Below are 22,015 nucleotides of genomic sequence, written 5' to 3' on the forward strand. Positions count from 1 at the left end.
ACCGAACTCAAAGGGCGAAATCAAAAGCTCTAACACATCAAACGAATGGAAAACAATTGTCATATAATACATTGCGTGAAATTTAAATTCCCGCCCGCAAACCTCCCTTTATTTTATCTTTAGAAGTTGATGTGTAAATATATATGATTTTTTAGTGGGGCAGATTTTTCTCCCCATCTTTGCTATTCTTTGTCTTTTATTGTATTGATATGATTTTAGTTGATGTAATTTTGTATTAATTATGTATTATAAATGCATATTAATTATGAACTTTTATGTCAAATGTTTTATTTGCAAATTGTATTTTTTTTTTACATTTTATGATTTTGAATACATTTTTTGTCAATTTTGTTTTTATATCATATAGCGAAACAAGATCAGACTAAATTACTTATCGTATGTTTATGGTATCTGTCAGTAAGTCTTAAATTAATCTGCCATACTTATTTTTCAATTAGTCAGTCATACTATACGAGAGTAAATACAATTTCTTTTTTTTTTTCTTTCTATTTGCGTTTGGTTAATTTTAAGATTAAAACAGAAATACAAAATTGTATTGAAATCGATTAGCTCTTCTTCACTTTTGTTTCACTGATAATAAAAACAAACTTTATTTTGAACGAATATGTACTTGAAACATGCTTCAAGCCTTATCGAACTCACAACGTTAACGACTTTTGGCAGTGTCAAATCATATACAAGGTTGAAGTCATGATAGTCTGCATTATATATGTGTCAAAGATTAACTTATTGCTAACTACGTCCAAGTATAAAGATAAGAAATTACTTGTTCTAAATTTTAAATGATGGAAAATATGGCTTTGATAGTCGCATTACAACTCATTTTATACTTCAGAACGTGTTTAATGGAAGGATTGGGAGAGATAAATGAGATCCGTGGATCAAAACGATTACTACTAAATGACCCAGATGCCATCAACAACAGATTGAATAATTTGGAAAGGTCCTTACAACAGCAACAAGCAACAATTTTACAACAACAGGCAACAATTCAACAGCTTAAACAAAATAACCCTCAAGGTGAGTACAGTTGAACTACAAGTAAAACAATATTCTATATATATAGATATAATACTTACCTCTGATTATTTTCCTGAATAAGAAACACACTCTAGTACCGGCTATTCTTTTACCCTGTTACCGACAGACGCAAAAGATAAAACAGATCAAAATCTGCTGTACAAGATTGCAAAATTCATTGTATTGCAACAGCAATCAGAGAGGCAGAGAACAAAATGCTAAACATGAAATGGGAAACACAGATCATCGTATCTGCCGTATATACCAATAGTCGTTCATAAAGGGTAGTAAAGGATAAAAAATGTACATTTTATGTCAACATTTACAAATATGGAGAATTATTTCTTTACTTGTTCTTATGGTAACAGAAGCTCATCCACGAGATTATCATTATCAAATATTTTCATAACTTCCATAAATAAACTTTATTCACGATTACCCTTGGTATCTGAAACCATACATCTTTATTACTATATTCGCTAGATCGGCAAAACTGACTTTAGTGGTTATACTTGACATACACGTGTGCGATGATTGTTCCTATAGTGACCGGACTATTTTGAATTAGATAAATGAGCCCATTTTTTTTAATATGAACATTTTATATTTTTTTTTACTCATATGGACACCTATTAATATTTTTTTAATCCCGGAATTGCTTAATTGGTTATAAATATATCAAAATCGAAAAACAAAACATTTTCATTCTTTGTTATTCGTTTTTATTTCTTAGTTATGCACGGACCAGAAATCCTGTTTTGTTTGTCTTTGAGGTTTATTGTGTATAAGGCCTCAAAGGAATACAAGATACAGTCATCCAGTAGCGATGCATAATCAGTTCAAGCCACCAACCACAACAAATATAATAATTGTCATTCAAAACGTCGAGCATCTTGGTGAAATTATTTTTGGTGCATATCAAATTTGTGTAACCTTAAACAAGTGAAATTGTCCTACGAATCCTATTTTTGTAGAAAGGCGTTGTTCAATTTGAAGATTTTTCAATTTTGTAAGATGATTAATAGTGTCGATTGAAGAGAAATAAAAAAATGATATTATTGCAAAAGGATTGTGGTTGAAGATTTTGAAGAACCAACATATGCTTGACATTGCCGGTTGAGTATATTGCATAAGATTAGTTTTGACGACCATCTTTTACTGTAGGAAATTTAATATATGGCCGGTAATATGTGTTTTGTTTACTGTTGTTTTCCTTTGAACGTTTTTCGTTTTATGCCATGGCATTTTCAATTTGTTTTCGACTTACGAGTTTGAATATCCCTTTGGTATATTTGTCTTTCTTTTGAAACAGACTTACACATAGGTAACTCTAGCTGTTCATATAAAAAGGAGAGAACAGAATGTGTTTATCTGAAGGATGCAAACGGATATTCTTTTGTTTAATAATGGCCTGGTCTGAACATGTGATCTAATCATGATAACTTCTCCCTTGACGAATGTTTTCATTAAGATTCCCAAGTATCTATGACATGTTTAATTTTATCTTAACTTTTAGATCAGGGATCTACTTATATACAGTGGGGAAAGACATCCTGTTCATCCATGGGAACAGAAACTATTTATTCAGGTATTCCAATATTAATATAATGCATTTCTCTTATGTCTGAAACTTTTATAAGTCTATCGTCTCAGTATATTTTATTCTGATACATTGCTGATATGTAGTTGCTTGATCGTATAAGACATATAACTAAGAAAACCAAAATGAAGTTATATTCAACATAAAAGTGAAAATTTCATTAATGTTTGTTTTAATATTTCAAAATAATTTAAAAAAAAACCACGGCCACAGTAATATAAGTTTTGTAATGTGAAGTAAACTCCTACTTTTACCTAGAAAATGTAATGTGTTTATTTTGATCGCATCAGTTCATTAACAAAATATGACTTGTTGGTTGCTTCCAGCCGTGAATAGTAAAACACATATATATTTCAAATTATTAGAGCACATCTACAGATTGAGAAAGCTACCTCTGTCTGAGACAGTAAGCTTCCATTCTTAGTGAGATTGAATACCATCATTTTGATTTGACAACAGTTGCCCGAGTTATGGGTCTTTGACTATTCCTGTCTTGTTGAACCGTACCTTGTTAACGCTTCTGCTCAGAGACGATTGTCCTGAAAAATTGGTTGCACTATTTTGTATCATGTTGAAAATAAAAGAAGAGGGTATCAGTTATAAAATACTGTAATTGTTAAACGTATGGTTTATGGCAAAAAACGTTAAAAAAATCATAGAAAATTTACAGTAAATGTATAGTTAAAAAAGGGGGGTTTATGTCTCAGGCGCCTGTGGTCATGTGTAGTCCAACATAATGAACGACCATTTTTATGTGACTTTTTTTTTTAAACAATTTATGGACTATTGTAGTATAATGAAACGTTTCAAACGCTACTTTTGTCAAAAAGATAAGTAGTAGTTTTGTCATTACATTTATATGGTAATATTTTTATTTTGAAACTTTTGAAATTATCGACATGATTATTGCCATTTCCTTGGTAGGTGTGAAGGTGTAGTACCACAGTCTACTCTTGAGACCAGTATTATCATACTTTATCACAACAAACATTCGTTACGATGTGGAAATCTTGTTATTGTTCTAATAAAATCCATTATCACTTTTCGTTTTCATCACTTGTATCTAAATGTATTACTTTGTAGGATATGCTGCTGGTCAACTATTTTATTCCGCGTCATCATATCCAAACAGGTTAGGAGGAGCAGCAAATATGCTATGTCTTCCTAATAATCCAAAACTAAGTAATAAAACAGCCGGGGGATATAGCTTAATATACGGTTCAGAGTTTGAGGAAAATTTTCTTAGAAGTGACGCAGTCGATGAAGATATTCCATGTGCATTTTGCAGAAGTTTAAATACAACTTCTTCTGAAATGTTTCCAGGTCGAAATGTTTGCTACCATGGATGGAAGACGGCGTATGAGGGATTTGTCATGTCCGGATACTGGGGACATAGGGCATCGTCTTTTATTTGCGTTGATCTGCACCCAGATTACGTTCCAGGTGGTAAAGCTAATGTAGATGGTCATCGGTTATACGTGACTGGTACAAAATGTGGTTCTCTCTCTTGTCCTCCTTATTACGACAATCTGGCTCTCAATTGTGTTGTTTGCTCCAAATAAAATTTAAACGCCGATTATTGCAATGAAGTGTTCTTACTTTATTAACCCTGTACATTTACATATACTCAGATCTTTTTGACTAATAGAAGAAGTGGAATTTGTATGATTTTACAATTGCATATAGTTTAATACTAGACATCTATAAAGCAGAAGAAGAAAGTTAATATAATGTACACTTGGGATTCTACTAATAGTAGGAACAACCATCGCAAGCAATTTCTGTGGAAAAGCAAGCGAAAAATATAAAAAACGGCAGATGAACAGTTCAGTCATTTCGGAACAATTACACTTCCATATAATCAAGAAGTCAACCTTCCTTTATATAGTCAGATACATATGGGAAACGTAACAACGAGACAGCATTAGGGCAAAAATTATGGTCTTTTATACTAGTCTATATCTATATATCACATGTCATACTATGAATCGCCACTCGATCTCATATAGACAAGCCTTGATTTTGCCATCATAGTTCTTTACTACATCAGTATCAATAGAGGAATTTAATCAATGTAAAAGTATTTGACAAGATGCTTCTGTTTCTGTAAATTTACTGATTATTAATTACTCGAAATACTCCTATGCATAGGTCATTGTAGATTTCCTTATCCGGTTTTTATGCACACTTTTTTTTTGGATTTTTCGGTTTTTTGATTGAGAACAAAACTTTACGACAAAAAAAATGATTTCAGCTTTCCAATTGCACATTTTTCATTTCTATGTAGCAACATTCAAGCAGCGCCTGCATATGTCCCAGTGGAACTGGCATTGCCTCATAATGAATTCCTTGATAGAGGATTACTGCTCACAAGGAATCTATTAAACAAAGAGTTTCAAGAAATGAAATTGAAATCATCCCTTCGAAAATTTTAAGGACGCCATCACGAGTTGGTTGACTGTTAGGGAATATCTGTTTCACAGATGATGATAGATATGTTGCAATTGTTGTAACCACAATCCCGTCCACTTTACGTCGAATGTAACCTACGGGATGTGTGTTTTAAAATTTTGGTTTATTTGTATTTTTCGGAGTCATTTTCATTTCACTGAACTAGTATAAATTATTGTTTAGGTGCCAACGGAATCCCGCCTCTAAGTGCGGGATTTTCTCGCTGAGTTGAAAACCCAATTGTGGTCTTGGGCTGTTTTTTGCTCTTTGGTCCGGTTGTTGTTTCTTTGACAAAATCCCCGTTTCCATTCTCTATTCTATAATCACTGGGTTTGTACTTAAATGAACAACACGACGGGTGCCACATATGGAGCAGGATCAGTTTACCCTACCGGAGCATCTGAGATCATGAACAACTAAAATTTGCTTACGCAAGTTTGAAGATCTAACATTGTTGGGCTAAATTTGAGACGAAATATATATATATTATGGTGTTAACCCCGTATAACCACGGTTAACCGATCTTTCTGGTGGGCAAAATGTTAAATTGCGTATGTAAAATGAAATTTATTTAGGGGGGTGTTGACAAGATGCAATGTATTTTTCAATGGGAAATGGAATTTAGATGAAGTCAAGTCATTTAATGTGGGAAATACATATTGCAACTTCCATGATTCTTCTTCTGGGATGGGAACCAGGATCGCTTGGTTATCAGGCCGAAATGTGTTCTTTCAGCTACGGAACCAGACTGAAAAGTATTCTTAAAAATCCTTTTGTAGATGTTATGTAATACAGTTTCCCTTTCTCCTGCATGACATACATAATCAATATTAAGATAGAAAAAAATGAAAATAAGATGTAAATATAAGTTATGTTTGTTAAAAGAAAGGGGATGTACCTGATTTATGTTCGATTTATTTTTGAAAAAGACAGACCATTAAATTGCAAAGACAGTTGGTTATCAGGCCGAAATGTGTTCTTTCAGCTACGGAACCAGACTGAAAAGTATTCTTAAAAATCTTTTTGTAGATGTTATGTAATACAGTTTCCCTTTCTCCTGCATGACATACATAATCAATATTAAGATAGAAAAAAAATGAAAATAAGATGTAAATATAAGTTATGTTTGTTAAAAGAAAGGGGATGTACCTGATTTATGTTCGATTTATTTTTGAAAAAGACAGACCATTAAATTGCAAAGACAGGCAACAGATTCAAGAGGTTACAGAAAATGCATTTTGTGTATTCTGTTTGTTCTCTGGGATCTCAATTTGCTCATGTTTGCACGTATTAGAAGAAGTTTTACATGATCTAAGAAACATATACTGAAACAAGCTAACAATTTAACCATGGATACTATTTTGTCCCGTTATTAGAAGCTTTGATGGGTAAATATACAGAAATTCATTTTTAAGAAAAAACACACAACTGAATGGAAAATATCAAAGAACGATTGATTAACATGGTTATTTTTGCAAAACTATAACATTTTCAAAACTCCAGATTTCGAAATTTACGGTTTTTTTTCTCTTTAAAAATAATGTTGAATTTAAAAAGAATATATATTGGTATGATAACGATTCCATTTTCCTAAAGAGGGCAATTCGAAATGAAACAACAGACATTTTGAGAGCAGCTGAGATTAAGAGGTTTCAATTTTGACCTTTGTCTCAAAATGAGGCTATTTGAGCAAATATTTTTTAGTTTTGCACAAAAATAAAACTAGAGGCTCTAAAGAGCCTGTGGCGCTCACCTATGTCTATGTTTATCTTCAACAATGTACACTCTCCATCATTGTGGATTAGAAAAGAATGCGTGACAAAAATCTCTTTTTTGTTGATCTTGTATTGCTGACATTGTTTAATGTTTACAGTTTCTATCTTCTTTAGTTTTTGCCCAAAAACTAAAAGGGTAGAAAATCGTAATTTGAGGGCAATCACTCCTACAAAGTTTCTACTATCGATTTCAGCAAACTTTGAATTATTTGTAGATCTTGTCTTACTTATATTTTTGGTTATTTAAGTGTCAGTCTATCTTTTATAGTTTTCAAAATAATAGGCAAAAACCCAAAAAAAATTATAAACATTTTCTGTAAAGAGCAAGAAGACCAATAAAGAGTCTACTGGCGATTTCAGCAATGTTGACTTATTTGTGATCTGTTCTTTCTCATCTTTTTTTTATTTAAAGTGTCTTTATATCTAAGATAGTTTTCAAGATATAAAGCAAAAACGCAAAATATGGTTAAAATCGTCATAAAAGGGCAATAACTGCAAAAAGGAGTCGATTCGGCCAAGTCCAAATTTATTTGTAGATCTTGTCTTGCTGATAATTTTGTAGATTTAAAACTCCTCTCTTTCTATTATAGTTTTCATGATAATAGACAAGAAGGAAAATGTTTTGATGTAATGAACAATAGATATATGTCAGTATTTTGAACATTTTTGCCCCTAACGGGTTTTTTAAATTTATAGCGGTTTTCAAGATAATAGACAAAACTTGTATTTGACCCTACATGTTTTTCAGTCATGTCGGCCATTTTCGTTGGCAGGCGTGGTCATTGGAAATATTCTTGAAATTGGATACCTTAAGAGTCATTCTCTGTAAGCATCAAAATCATGTGGAAATGACATGTCACAGAAATGGTTCAAAATTTGTAAAAATGTTCTAACAATTGAGATATACTGAAATATCCATCAAGTTTCACTTAAAATTTTGCGGTTGCTATGGTAACCGCTTGAACAGTTTTTGGTCAATTTTTGTAAGTAAAAAAAGCTGAAAATGTGCAATTACAGTTGGATGTGTATGGCCTTTTAGAGAATAAAAAAGAAAATTGTGTTAGTTGTTATGACTAAGTATGGTTGTGACATATTCAAAAAATGCATTTAGAAAAAAAAAATATTTAGCAGTTATGTCAAGAACCTAGCCCCAAAAAGGGTCAAATTCCTTGTGTATTGAGAGTTCCATTTTACCATGTTTTGAAAACTTTGAGAATTTTAAACCCAGATTTTCCCGATATGGCTAATATAATTTTTAAATAGTTTAATTATTGCTTAATCAAAATACAAAAAATTGAGAGGGGTATAATTGAAAATTTTGCATAATTCAATTTTTCGAAACCATGGTTTTTCGAAATTACTGTTTTTAATATTGTTACAAATCGAATACTGAAATTAACACGAACGCTCTATTTGTCTTCAAATACTTAATCCTGCTCTTAGAAATAATAAAATGTTTTCAAATTAAACTTAGCAACTGCTGAATTATTAAATCTCAATTACTCGCCCCTTTTAGTTACCCCTGTGTAGCAGGAGTAGCTTCCCCTTGATTACTCTTGAGACTAGAAGACACAAACGTTATATGTATGTCTACAGAAAACAATTCCACATAGATAGATGACAAAATGTATTCCAAAGTACTATAAACATAATAATATGTGTTTCGTTTGCCACTCGAGGTTTAACCATAAACAAGACTGTTGAAAAAATTCCCAGTGCTCTACTGAACTTGTGAAATTGAAATCATTTCATCAATCAGATTTTCTGATAATTTTAACTGAGGACAGTGAAGTAGATCTTTTACTAGCAATTGTAAATGTCTGAATTTTCCGTAATGTTTAACACATTCCCAAAAACTTGGTCAAGCAAAATGGAGAAAGGAAAAGGAGGACTCTGTGCATGGTATCCAGGGCAATTAGTACACCCAAATGTAGACCATTGAAAGAAGAGGTCGGGTCGAGCAGTATCTGCTGTGAACCTGGTGGACAAAGAAAATGTTCTAAACGCCTATCAGAAAAAGACATACTTGTGACACGAAAACAATATGGAATCATTTAACTCTATGAGCACAGTAAGTAGAAATTATTGATACATGTACATATGGGGTGGAGACGAGGAGCTGGACCCCGAGCCGAGAGGAGGGGCTTATAGTTTTACCTTTGTCCATCTGTACGTCCTACAGTTGGTTTCAGTTCTCTAACTTAAGTTTGCCTGACCAACACGTTATGAAACTTATAAAAAATGCTTATTACCACTAAACACAGATCAAGTTTGAATTTCGGTGGCATTACTTTAACCATTCTAGAGTTATGCCCCTTTAAAAATGGATTTTTGTTCTCTAACTTTAGTTTGCCTCAACCAAAAGATATGAAACTTAAACAAAATACTTATACCACAAAACACATATCAAGTTTGAATTTTGGTGGTGTCATTCTTACTGTTGTATAGTTATGCCCCTTTACAAATGGAAGAATTGCTGAATTTAAGGTTTCCATTCCATAATTTTGGTGGTGTCACTTTTACTGTTCTAGAGTTCAGCCTGCACAATACACTTTTGAGGAAACCAGCCTGAAGCTAAATTGTTTGAAAATTTAGTTGGTCTGTTGGCTTGTAGAGATAAATTATACAAGTCTGGGCCGTAGGTCTTGTGGTTAAGCGTGAAGACTGAAAGTTATGCCCCTTTACAAATGAAAGAATTGCTTAATTTTTCGTTCCAGTTCTCTAACTTAAGTTTGCCTCAACCAAATGTTATGAAACTTATACACGATACTTATTACCACAAAACTCAGATCAAGTACAAATTTGGGTAGTGTCACTTTGAACGTACTTCAGTTTAGTCCTTTTATAACTTCATATGACATGCAAGTGGGGGCATCATCTGTTTCCATATACATATTCCCCATTTATTTAAATAATGAAAAAAACGTTGCTTTCACGTTTTCTAAAAATTACCAGATTAATAGGACTAAGACCGGGGATAAATTTGTTATCTACGTTCATATCATTATCTGTAGATATGGATATGAACATAGATACATTTGTAACTTTTAATCTTACTGACAATAAACTGAAGATTAAATGTATTATTGGCACACTGTTAAGTTAAATATTTTTTGAAAGGTTTGAAAGATCAGTTTATCATTCAAAGCAGTATAAAATGAACTTAGTTGTCATTGATTGATGGTTGTTTATGCCATTTTCAGTAATATTGTGATATTTTGAGGCGTTTTTGGATGCAACTAGGTGCCAATATATCAGATGTCAACCAATCAGAATCAACATTGAATATTATACATTTGTTTCCTTTGTCTGAGGGAGATATGAGATTTGTTCAACTGATAAATGCCCGAGTGAATTATGACTTTTTTTAGGGTGAACAAATCTTTATATCACCCTCAGTCAATGAAAATTATTTCTAGTCTAAATTTGTTTTTTTTTTAACTTTCTGAACATCAAGAAAGTCTTATCTGCTTGATATAATAAAAAAAACCATGACTTAAACATTGAGCATAAGGTATTAGTCCACTTAATATCTTGTATTCAAATGTGTATATTTTTTTCAGGAAATGTAATCTAGAATCCTACTTATTTAAGTGTGCATGTTCCTTCTTTGCAAGACCAAGTGATGAACATTCATAACATAATGACAGTGTCACTAGACAAACAAACAAATCTTGTGTAAAGATAGTTCCGTTTGCTCCAACGATCATGCCATGCCTTTTTTCGTAACACATTGAATGAGAAATGGCAGAACAGAACTGTCAACTTCAAATTGAGAAAAAAACAAAGTTGAAGCAGTCAACCTTTATGTTGATATAACTAAGAAAACAAATAGCAATTGCCTCTACTAGTGCACCATTTGTTTATCAACATATTACCGATGGACTTGGAATTAAAGGGAGGTAGACAAAAATGTTATATTCACTAATCAAGAAAAAAAGTAATTTCTTATTCCAAAATTTAGCAGTGGAATATTGTGTTTGTACCAAGTACACCATAAAAGTGTATGAAAGTACTTGATATATTCGACAAATTCCTGATAGCAGTAGAATGTTTGAAAGTTTAAAACATTTCAACAAATAATAACCGTGTTTTCCCGTCATGCAAGAAAATGTGGTGCGTCTACCGTGCAATATATTACAATAATGTTATAGCTAACTATGCGGTATGGGCTTTGCTTATTGTTGAAGGCCATATGGTGACTGAGAGTTGTTAATTTCAGTTTTCTTTGATCTCTTGTGAAGAGTTGTCTCATTCGCAATCACACCCCATCTTCTTTTTAGCTCACTGTTCCGACGGAAATGTAAGCTTTAGCCATCACTTGGCGTCCGTCGTCGTCGTCCGTCTGGTGTAAACTATTTCAAACATCTTCTCCTCTGAAACTACTAAACCAATTCCAACCAAACTTAAGCTGAATGATCCTTAGGGTATCTAGAATAAATTTGTGTTTTATTTTCTGTTTCGTCAAAAAACATGGCCACTATGGCTAAAAATAGAACATAGGGGTAAAATGTAGTTTTTGGCTTATATCTCAAAAACCAAAGCAGTTAGAGCAAATCTGACATGGGGTAAAAGTGTTCATTAGGTAAAGTTCTATCAGCCCTGAAATTTTCAGATGAATCTAATAACCCATTGTTGGGTTGCTGCCACTAAATTGGTAATTTTGAGGAAAATTTTGCAGTTTTTAGCTCACCTGGCCCACAGGGCCAAGTGAGCTTTTCTCATCACTTGACGTCCGTCGTCCATCGTCGTCGTAGTCGTCTTCGTCGATGTCCGTCGTCGTTAGCTTTTACAAAAATCTTCTCCTCTGAAACCACTGGGCTAAATTTAACCAAACTTTGCCACAATCATTATTGGGGTATTTAGTTTAAAAAATGTGTCTGATGACCCCGCCACCCAACCAAGATGGCCGCCATGGCTTAAAATAGAACATAGGGGTAAAATGTAGATTTTGGCTTATATCTCTAAAACCAAAGCATTTAGAGTAAATCTGACAAGGGTAAAACTAATTATCATGTCTAGATCTATCTGCCCTGAAATTTTCAGACAAATCTGACAACCCGTTGTTGGGTTGCTGCCCCTGAATTGGTAATTTTAAGGAAATTTTGCAGTTTTTTGTTATTATCTTGAATATTATTATAGATAGAGATAAACTGTAAACAGCAATAATATTCAGCAAAGTAAGATCTACAAATAAGTCGTCATGACCAAAATTGTCAGTCGACCTCTTTAGGAGTTATTGCCCTTTATAGTCAATTTTTAACAATTTTTCATAAATTTTTGTAATCTTTTACAAAAATCTTCTTCTCTGAAACTACTGAGACAAATTTTACCATACATGTACTTGGCCTTAATTATTATTAGGGTATCTAGTTTAAAAAATTTGTACGATGACCCCGCCTTCCGACCATCATGGCCGACATGGTTAAAAATAGAACATAGGGGTAAAATGCAGTTTTTTGTTTATATCTCTGAAACTAAAGCATTTAGAGCAAATCTGACAGGTAGCAAAAATGTTCATCAGATTTAGATTTATCTGCCCTGAAATTTTCAGACGAATCCGACAACCCGTTGTTGAGTTGCTGCCCCTGAGTTAGTAATTTTACAGAAATTTTGCAGTTTTTTGTTATTATCTTAGATATCATTATAAAATCTTATATCTAATACTATTAATTTATGATTTCAACCTTATTTTACATGATTTCCAAAGCATCAGTAAATACACTTGAGCGACACAGGCTCTTGAGAGCCTCTAGTTGGTTATTATCTTGAATAGTATTAATGATAAAGATAAACTGTAAACAGCAAATATGTTCAGCAAAGTAAGATCTACAAATTATATATATATATTTATAAGTTAATATGACCAAAATTGTCAATTGACCCCTTAAGAAGTATTGCCCTTTGAGGACAATTTTACACAATTTGTTTATCATGTTTTCTAACATTAAAAAATCTTCTCCTCTGAAACTACTGAACCAATTCCAACCAAACTTAAGCTGAATGATTCTTAGGGTATCTAGAATATAGGTTGTGTTTTATTTTTTGTTTTGTCAACAAACATGGCCGCCATGACTAAAAGTAGAACATAGGGGTAAAATGTAGTTTTTGACTTATATCTCAAACACTTAAGCAATAAGGGCAAATCTGATGAGAGGTTCAAATGTTCATTAGGCCAAGTTCTATCAACCATGAAATTTTCAGATGAATCTAACAGTCAATTGTTGGGTTGCTGCCACAAAATTGGTAATTTTAAGGAATTTTGCAGTTTTTGGTTATTATCTTGAATATTATTAATAATAAAGATCAGCTGTGAATATCAAAAATGTTCAGCAAAGTAATATCTACAAATAAGTCAATATGACCAAAATTGTCAAATGTGTCCTTAAGGAGTTATTGCCCTTTAAAAACAATTTTTCACAATTTGTTCATCTAGTTTGCTTACTTTAAAAAATCTTCTCCTTTGAAACTGCTGAATCAATTTCAGCCAAACTTGGACTGAATGAGATTCAGAGTATCTATTATAAATTTTGTATTTTATTTTCTTGTACGTCAAGAAACATAGCCACTGTGGCTAAAATGGAACATAGGGGTAAAATGTATTTCTTTGCTTTTGAAGAAAATATGACAGCTACAAAGGACATTTCAATGGAATTTTTTTTTAAGCCACTCATTATTATTTATTTAAAAAACAAAAATAATCATTGATGAAAGATTTAAGCAAAAAATTACAGGTGAGCGATTCAGGCTCTTGAGAGCCTCTTGTTTAAGATTATTATAATATATTGATAATAATTGTGTCAAGTAATTTAATCAACAAACTGGCATTTTATGATATAAAAACAGAAAATCCCTCCCCCACCTAAATAAAACAAGAATGAAATAAGACAAAAATAAGCAACCCACTTCGATTAAATAGATTTATAGAATGTTACATATGTTAGTCTTTCCACTTAAATCTCCAAAATAATAATACAGTCATATCTAGTAAAAGTTGTATTATTGTTTCACATCAAATAGTTTAAGAAATAAAACCAATGTTATCCATATTCATTTCTCTGCCTGATTTACTTGTTATCCTATTATAATCATTGCTGTATCAATGCAACTTTGTAGAACTTAAAATATTTCTTTAAATTGAAACTACAATCTCTTAATCTTACTATGTTCGATTTAAGCCTAGTACATGTATAGTATTTGGATCGACAAATGTATGCATAATTCGACAGAGATCAGTGGCCAATAGATCAATCAGTAGGTTACTCCTACACTGAAATTAATAATATAAGTTAGCAGATAGCCAAATTCTAAATCAAATTATTCATGAGTACCAAACCATTTATGTATACTCATACAAAATAATGCTTACAAAATTTTGATTTAATAGTTTTATTTTTTGTTAACTTCCATCAAGTCAAGTTATCGAAACATAAATTTTGATAGCAATCATCGTTAATATGTTTATGAAAATAATTGCGACACCTATGTAAAAATAAAAGGCAGCTAATTGAAACCTTTAAATGCAGTCATTCACTATAATGTTACCAGTTTCATACAACTTGCATGCAAAATGTATATTTGAGATGTCGAATCAGAGAAAATATGAAAAAGTCAACCGACCAAGATCATCGAAGGAGAAAATCTGGTTTTAGTCACCTACCAATGAAGTCGAAGGATACTTTAGGTTTGCACTCTGCCTGTCTGACTGTCTGGCTGGCTGGCATATCAGTTATCCACACTTTTTTCTTTATGCTTGAAGATATTGTTTTGATACCATGACAAGTTACAGATCAAGTTCGAATTTTGTTCCTGTTTGAAGATTTATGAGAGTTATGGTCGTTGACTTAGAAAATTCCCTTAAATAATCGGTTTTCTGCACTTTTTTCGTCATTCTTGAAGATATTGATTTGAAAATTGGTATAAAGTTTTATCATGACAAGTTCGAATTTTATTCTGGTCTGATGATTTTGTGCAGAGTTATGGTACTTGGACTTAAGTAATCAGTTTCCAACACCATCTTCGTCATGATTGAAGATATTGACTTTATATTTTTTTATATAATTTACACCATGACAATTTATTGATCAAGTTAGAATTTCGTTCCAAAACAATGTATTTTTAACCTGTAGGGGACTATGTTTTGCCATGCAATACTCACAGAATGCTTGTTTTTATCATTTTTCGTATTTAGACATGATATTTATATATAAGTATCATAACTGATCATTTAATATAAAAATGATTGCATGAATAACATTTTTGTCCAAATTTTTTTTTCTAAGATTTGAGAAAAAAAAAATTTAAAAATTCAAAAATGACCTTTTTTCAATCAAAATTTTAATTAAAAACTAAAAATATACCCTCTCAGATTTTTTTGTCAAAAATGCCTCGGATGCAATATGTTTTAATGGTGATATTCATTTATGCCACAAAATCTGGATTACAAATTTTTGAAGCCATAAAAATGGGTTATTTTGTGAATTTTTGCAAATATTGATTTTTGGAAAAACATCCAATTTTAAAATTCCAAATTTGTACTTTAGAGGAAAGAACTTTCTAAACTTTCAAATATATTTTAAGACACTAATATATAATAGTTTGATAGCAAAAGAAAAACCAGGGATAAATGTTTCCATTCTGTTACAAAAAAAGTGGTAAAAACAGGAAAAAATGCACTTTTTATCGTGCATTTTTTACGTTTTTTGAGCAAATTCGAAGTAACTTGTTTCCATGGCAACCAACACTTCAACTTTTGAAATTATTATTATTTTTGTTGTCAGTGCACCATGACAAACCCATGATATGAAAATAAAGAAAAACCAGGAGTATGCATTTCTCATTTTCTTTGAAATTCTTTGATGCTTACAGAGAATGACTCTTAATAATGATAGTGGTAAAATTTGGCCCAGATTTTTGAAAAAATTAACGGAGAAGGACGACGGACAACAACGGTCGAGAAAGGACGACCGTCAACGGATGACGGAAGCCAAGTGATGAGAAAAGCTCACTTTGCCCTTTGGGGTAGGTGAGCTAAAAATATAAATACTCTTGATGACAGTCTTATATCTAATGAACATCTGAAGTTTTGCGGCTTTCTTATGAAATTCTGATACCTTTTTCTTTTCAGAATGTCTTCATTTTAAGAAGGCAATTTGCTTTAAGCTTTACAGAACTGATAAGCAGTTCGATATGGCAGCTATTTTCCGTATTCACCAAACATAAAGATTGTAAACGTCTATGACAATTGCAATACAAAAATACAGTTATGGCGAAACAATACTTTATTAGTGTATGCATACTACATTGAAATAATCCATAACCGTTCAGATTCCTAAACGGCAAATTTTCACAATGGTTTCTCCCTTTAACTGGATGAAATAAAATAGTGTATTGTATTCTTCGAAAAAAAAATGTTCAAAGATACCAGGCTTTTAATTTGGTACACAAGCCTCACGTTTCGTCTACAAAAGACTTATCAGTGGCGCTCGAAACAAAACAGTTACAAAATCAATTATATCATGTGTATGGGAAAGAGGAACGTTGTATTTAACCTTTTAATTATAACTAATGTGAACACTCGTTAAATCTTTACACGTGAAATATAGTAAGTAGTCACACATTTGATAGTACGTAAAACAGTTAGAAGTACATTTCATTCCGTTTTTAAAGTTATTAGAACAAAATATCAAGAATTGAAAACTGTCCTGACATTTGAAGGTATTATTTTTGGTACTACAAGGTCAAGAGTAAATACACGACCATTGTTAGAAAACAATTAGTCTGCGATTACTCACACGGCATGTTTTGCAATTTTTGTTGCTGACGTTTGGTGCCAAAGCACAATCTATAAAGAAAACCCAGAAATTTCAAATCTATAGTTGGTCGGCATATTTCTGTTTCTGGATCGATTAAATACATTGTCAAGCAGAAAACCAGACACCATTTGTTCCCTTGTTCATTTTTCTCAACAACATATTTACATCTTATTTACAAACAACCCCCTGTAGCAAAAACGAAACTGTCAGCTTCGTATAAGTTGTCAGACATTTTTCTTATGTAGAAAATGAACATGTATGTTTACAGTTTTTGCTACTGGAAAAACATCCAATTTTAAAATTCCAAATTTGTACTTTAGATGAAAGAACTTTCTAAACTTTCAAATATATTTTAAGACACTAATATATAATAGTTTGATAGCAAAAGAAAAACCAGGGATAAATGTTTCCATTCTGTTACAAAAAAAGTGGTAAAAACAGGAAAAAATGCACTTTTTATCGTGCATTTTTTACGTTTTTTGAGCAAATTCGAAGTAACTTGTTTCCATGGCAACCAACACTTCAACTTTTGAAATTATTATTATTTTTGTTGTCAGTGCACCATGACAAATCCATGATATGAAAATAAAGAAAAACCAGGAGTATGCATTTCTCATTTTCTTTGAAATTCTTTGATGCTTACAGAGAATGACTCTTAATAATGATAGTGGTAAAATTTGGCCCAGATTTTTGAAAAAATTAACGGAGAAGGACGACGGACAACAACGGTCGAGAAAGGACGACCGTCAACGGATGACGGAAGCCAAGTAATGTGAAAAGCTCACTTTGCCCTTTGGGGTAGGTGAGCTAAAAATATAAATACTCTTGATGACAGTCTTATATCTAATGAACATCTGAAGTTTTGCGGCTTTCTTATGAAATTCTGATACCTTTTTCTTTTCAGAATGTCTTCATTTTAAGAAGGCAATTTGCTTTAAGCTTTACAGAACTGATAAGCAGTTCGATATGGCAGCTATTTTCCGTATTCACCAAACATAAAGATTGTAAACGTCTATGACAATTGCAATACAAAAATACAGATATGGCGAAACAATACTTTATTAGTGTATGCATACTACATTGAAATAATCCATAACCGTTTAGATTCCTAAACGGCAAATTTTCACAATGGTTTCTCCCTTTAACTGGATGAAATAAAATAGTGTATTGTATTCTTCGAAAAAAAAATGTTCAAAGATACCAGGCTTTTAATTTGGTACACAAGCCTCACGTTTCGTCTACAAAAGACTTATCAGTGGCGCTCGAAACAAAACAGTTACAAAATCAATTATATCATGTGTATGGGAAAGAGGAACGTTGTATTTAACCTTTTAATTATAACTTATGTGAACACTCGTTAAATCTTTACACGTGAAATATAGTAAGTAGTCACACATTTGATAGTACGTAAAACAGTTAGAAGTACATTTCATTCCGTTTTTAAAGTTATTAGAACAAAATATCAAGAATTGAAAACTGTCCTGACATTTGAAGGTATTATTTTTGGTACTACAAGGTCAAGAGTAAATACACGACCATTGTTAGAAAACAATTAGTCTGCGATTACTCACACGGCATGTTTTGCAATTTTTGTTGCTGACGTTTGGTGCCAAAGCACAATCTATAAAGAAAACCCAGAAATTTCAAATCTATAGTTGGTCGGCATATTTCTGTTTCTGGATCGATTAAATACATTGTCAAGCAGAAAACCAGACACCATTTGTTCCCTTGTTCATTTTTCTCCAAACATATTTACATCTTATTTACAAACAACCCCCTTGTAGCAAAAACGAAACTGTCAGCTTCGTATAAGTTGTCAGACAATTTCAATCTTTGTGCTTTTGTTGTTGGGGTAAAGTTATGCATATGACCAAGTGAACAGCATTTATTTACAATTTTTCTTGATTAGTCATTAGTATTTTATGTGGAATGCAATGTGGACCAATAGCGCCTGTCAACTTATGTACGCATATTATCGACCATTATTCCAAGTTATATGATGAAATTACGTAAATTTCTAAAACTTTAACAAAAGCAAATGCACGTCATTAAAAACAGAAGATTGAGAGAATTAAGCATTTGTTTTTGCTGCAAAGGATTAATAAGTGAAAAAGAGATAAGTTTTTATATTCGTAAAAAAGATAAGAAAACGAACCGTAGAGGCCATTTGTCTGCTTTACAATGGTTCTTTTACTATTTTGACACAGAATCTTGTCCAAACATCATGGACATAAAGAACGCCCGTGAACGAATTTGGAGCTGGAGCAAATAATAATAGCCAAAAGTGAAATACTTATACTGTTTGCCACCAGTTGCAAGAAACACTTTGTTTTTCTCATAGCTTGCCAAGTCATAGTCGAGCCATCACGTCCATACGGTGTTAGCATATAATGTTTAGTTTATTGTGCAGTGTATTTGTATAACTTTCAGATAAGAAAGTTCAACCGTCCTAATTTCGACAGAAATGATAAAACTTGACACGGAAATGTCGTGGATCTTTCTTGTACAGTTTATGTTTTGTTTCAGTAATGGTAGAGGAGAAGAGAGATTGGAAAACGGAAACGGAAACAAAAAACGTTTACTACTGAATGACCCAGACGCCATCAACAATAGGCTTGAACATTTAGAACGATCACTTCAACAACAACAAGCAACAATACTTCAACTAACACGCAATATGCCTCTCAGTAAGTATCTTTACGTTCACGGTGAAATGATTTTGTTAACAGTACGTTTACGGTGAAATGATTTTGTTAACAGTTGACCTTTTAATATTCCCAGAAGTGTTTGGAGGTTCAAAATAAAAGACTTCACTTTAACTGCACCTGACAAAATAAAATCTATTCAAAGGCAACTTTTAATTAAATATTCGACACACAAAATGTTTAAAGTAATTGTAAATGGAAAGTGAAAATAAATATTCATGCAGTATTGTCTGGATAAAAAATAATCTTTCCTCGCAATTATTGAGTTTTGGTTTATGCGTAGCAAAATCCTGCATTCCCCACAAAACATTAAAAAATAGTCGGTCACTACTGTCGAATATTGTATATATCTATACTGCATAATAAAGCTCAATTGTGTTACAGTTAACTAAATCCTTATTAACAACATGTAGCAATTTTGATACAAAGAGAAAGGTAGTACCCAGACCTACTTTTAGCAGTGATTTAGTGTCAGAAACCCTTTCGTTTTTATAATAATAACATACTATATGTTTCTCTCGTACTGTGTGTTACTATATTTGGATTTAATTGGTCCGTTGTGTTGTATGTCTGTTAAAAGTAAAACAACAAAAATATCGAATTCCAAGGAAAATTCAAGACTCTTATCTAATAGCAAATACAAAAGTTCAAACACATCAAACGAAATGAAAACATCTGTCATATTCCTGACTTGGTACAGGCATTTTCTTATGTAGAAAATGAACATATATGTTTCGATTTTTGCTACTGGATACCAATTATGATCACATTAACCAAATATGTCTGTTTTGGTTCCTGGTCCAATTCTAGCTATAAATTAGTCAGTCCTGTTTAGCCCTGTCCACTCAATGTTGAGACTTATCCCCTGCCGTTAATTCAGTACTGTTCAGATAATTTGCTTGCAGTAATTTCAGTTCTGTTCAGTAGCTGTTCAGACAACCAGTATGATGCTATTGTGTGCAGATGAATTAAAACTACTGAATAATCTGAACATAGACTACACAGATCTTAATGGACTACAAGCGAATTGTCAGAACGGTACAAGAACTTACCGCAGTGGATAAGACTGAAAATTACTTTCTATATACTGTTCAGTCTGTTAAGATTTTTTTTAGATGAAAAATGTTTTACCAGTGAAGGTGTAGATGATCTTCCAATTTAGATTGTTAAATATCAGTTTCGAGTGTGAATTATTCAAAAGTTTTGATTTTGTTGCAAACTTGTAGTGAATATGACAAAAAACATAAGAATGAATTTTTTTATTTTATTACTTGCAGTTCACACCTCTTTGCAGCCATATATTTTTATTAAACACAATTTTTATAATTTATCAGATCAAGGATCAAATTATATACAGTGGGGAAAACTGAGTTGTTCAGCTGCAAGTGCAGAAACCGTTTACTCAGGTATAGTTTCTTTATACTTATTCAAAATTAAGGAATAACAGTACTGAGTTTGAAGTGATGCAACCGTCAATTGGTGATTTGACGATCGGTAATATAGTTTTTATCTGGTAACTCGGAACGGAGTCAGTAAAATGGATATTTTGCGCGATTGTCAATCTCTTCAAAACAATACTGTAATTCCTATTATAGTGTAGTACTAGTAAAATGTTTAAAATAAACATTCGAAATATCCCCGGAGTATCGTCTGTGCTTTGTACAAAGTTGTTGACAATTACTCATACCTTCAACCGTGGACGCAATATGTTAAAATCAAATGTTATCTAATAAAAATGACGATACATTTCATACTGAATTACTAGGATTATTATACAATATTGTTGTCATTATGATCAATTGCTATGCAATCTTCAAGGTTATTCATTATAATATATTTCAGTAATTTCTGTTAATTGTATAGTAATGTATTTAAGATACATTCTAATGTTTCCGAACAGTATTATTTTATAAATATGAGTAGAAAAGATTTTTGATATACGTCAAGAAAAACACTGGGGTACAAATAATGGTTTTTCTGAAATAGACACATGTTTTTACAATAACTGGAACTCTAAATGAATGTCAGATAAGTATAGAAAAAAAATAGAAAATGACCTCACGAAATAGGATGAAGACTAAATATTTTAGAAAATGTTAAGCCTTCATCTTATGCATATTTTATCTCAAGTGTCTTGCGGCCTTTCTACAGTGTTTGAACTGTTAGTATCATAACAATTTACTAAACGTAAGTGTTGTCAAAAGTTAACCGGTTAACTTTTTTCATTTTTTTCAATTTTGATAAAATGTGAACTGAAATCATAGACATAAATAGCAATATCTATTTTTCATAATCAACTAGCACAAAAGCATCTAGTATATCAACTTGGGGCAAAATCTAAAGTAAAGATAATGTAAATTGTACAATTGTAAGGATAGAAATTAAAAGATGTTGTATGATTTCCAGTTAATCAACTCTCCACCAGAGACCAAACGACGTAGAAATTAACAATTATAGATTATCGTATGGCGGCCTTTGACAATTAGGAAAACCCATACCGCATAGTAAGCTTTAAAAGGCCCCGAAATGACAAATGTAAAACAATTCAAACGAGAAAAGTAACCGTCTGATTTATGTACAAAACAATAAGCGAAAAACAAATATAATATACAGCAACAAACAACAGGC

At 32.0% G+C, this 22,015-nt stretch overlaps 1 protein-coding gene across 1 annotated transcript; it reads left to right on the forward strand.

The window, feature by feature from the left end:
• Positions 1-814: 814 nt before the first annotated feature.
• On the forward strand, positions 815-4,203 carry LOC127708186 (uncharacterized). The gene is made up of 2 exons (XM_052213035.1): positions 815-1,041; positions 3,725-4,203. The coding sequence occupies exons 1-2, from the start codon at positions 867-869 to the stop codon at positions 4,201-4,203; spliced, it is 654 nt and encodes a 217-aa protein (XP_052068995.1). The 5' UTR covers positions 815-866.
• The last annotated feature ends 17,812 nt before the right edge of the window (positions 4,204-22,015 follow it).

The sequence above is a fragment of the Mytilus californianus genome, unplaced genomic scaffold (assembly GCF_021869535.1).
Source record: "Mytilus californianus isolate M0D057914Y unplaced genomic scaffold, xbMytCali1.0.p SCAF_7, whole genome shotgun sequence".
NCBI classification, from domain to species: domain Eukaryota; kingdom Metazoa; phylum Mollusca; class Bivalvia; order Mytilida; family Mytilidae; genus Mytilus; species Mytilus californianus.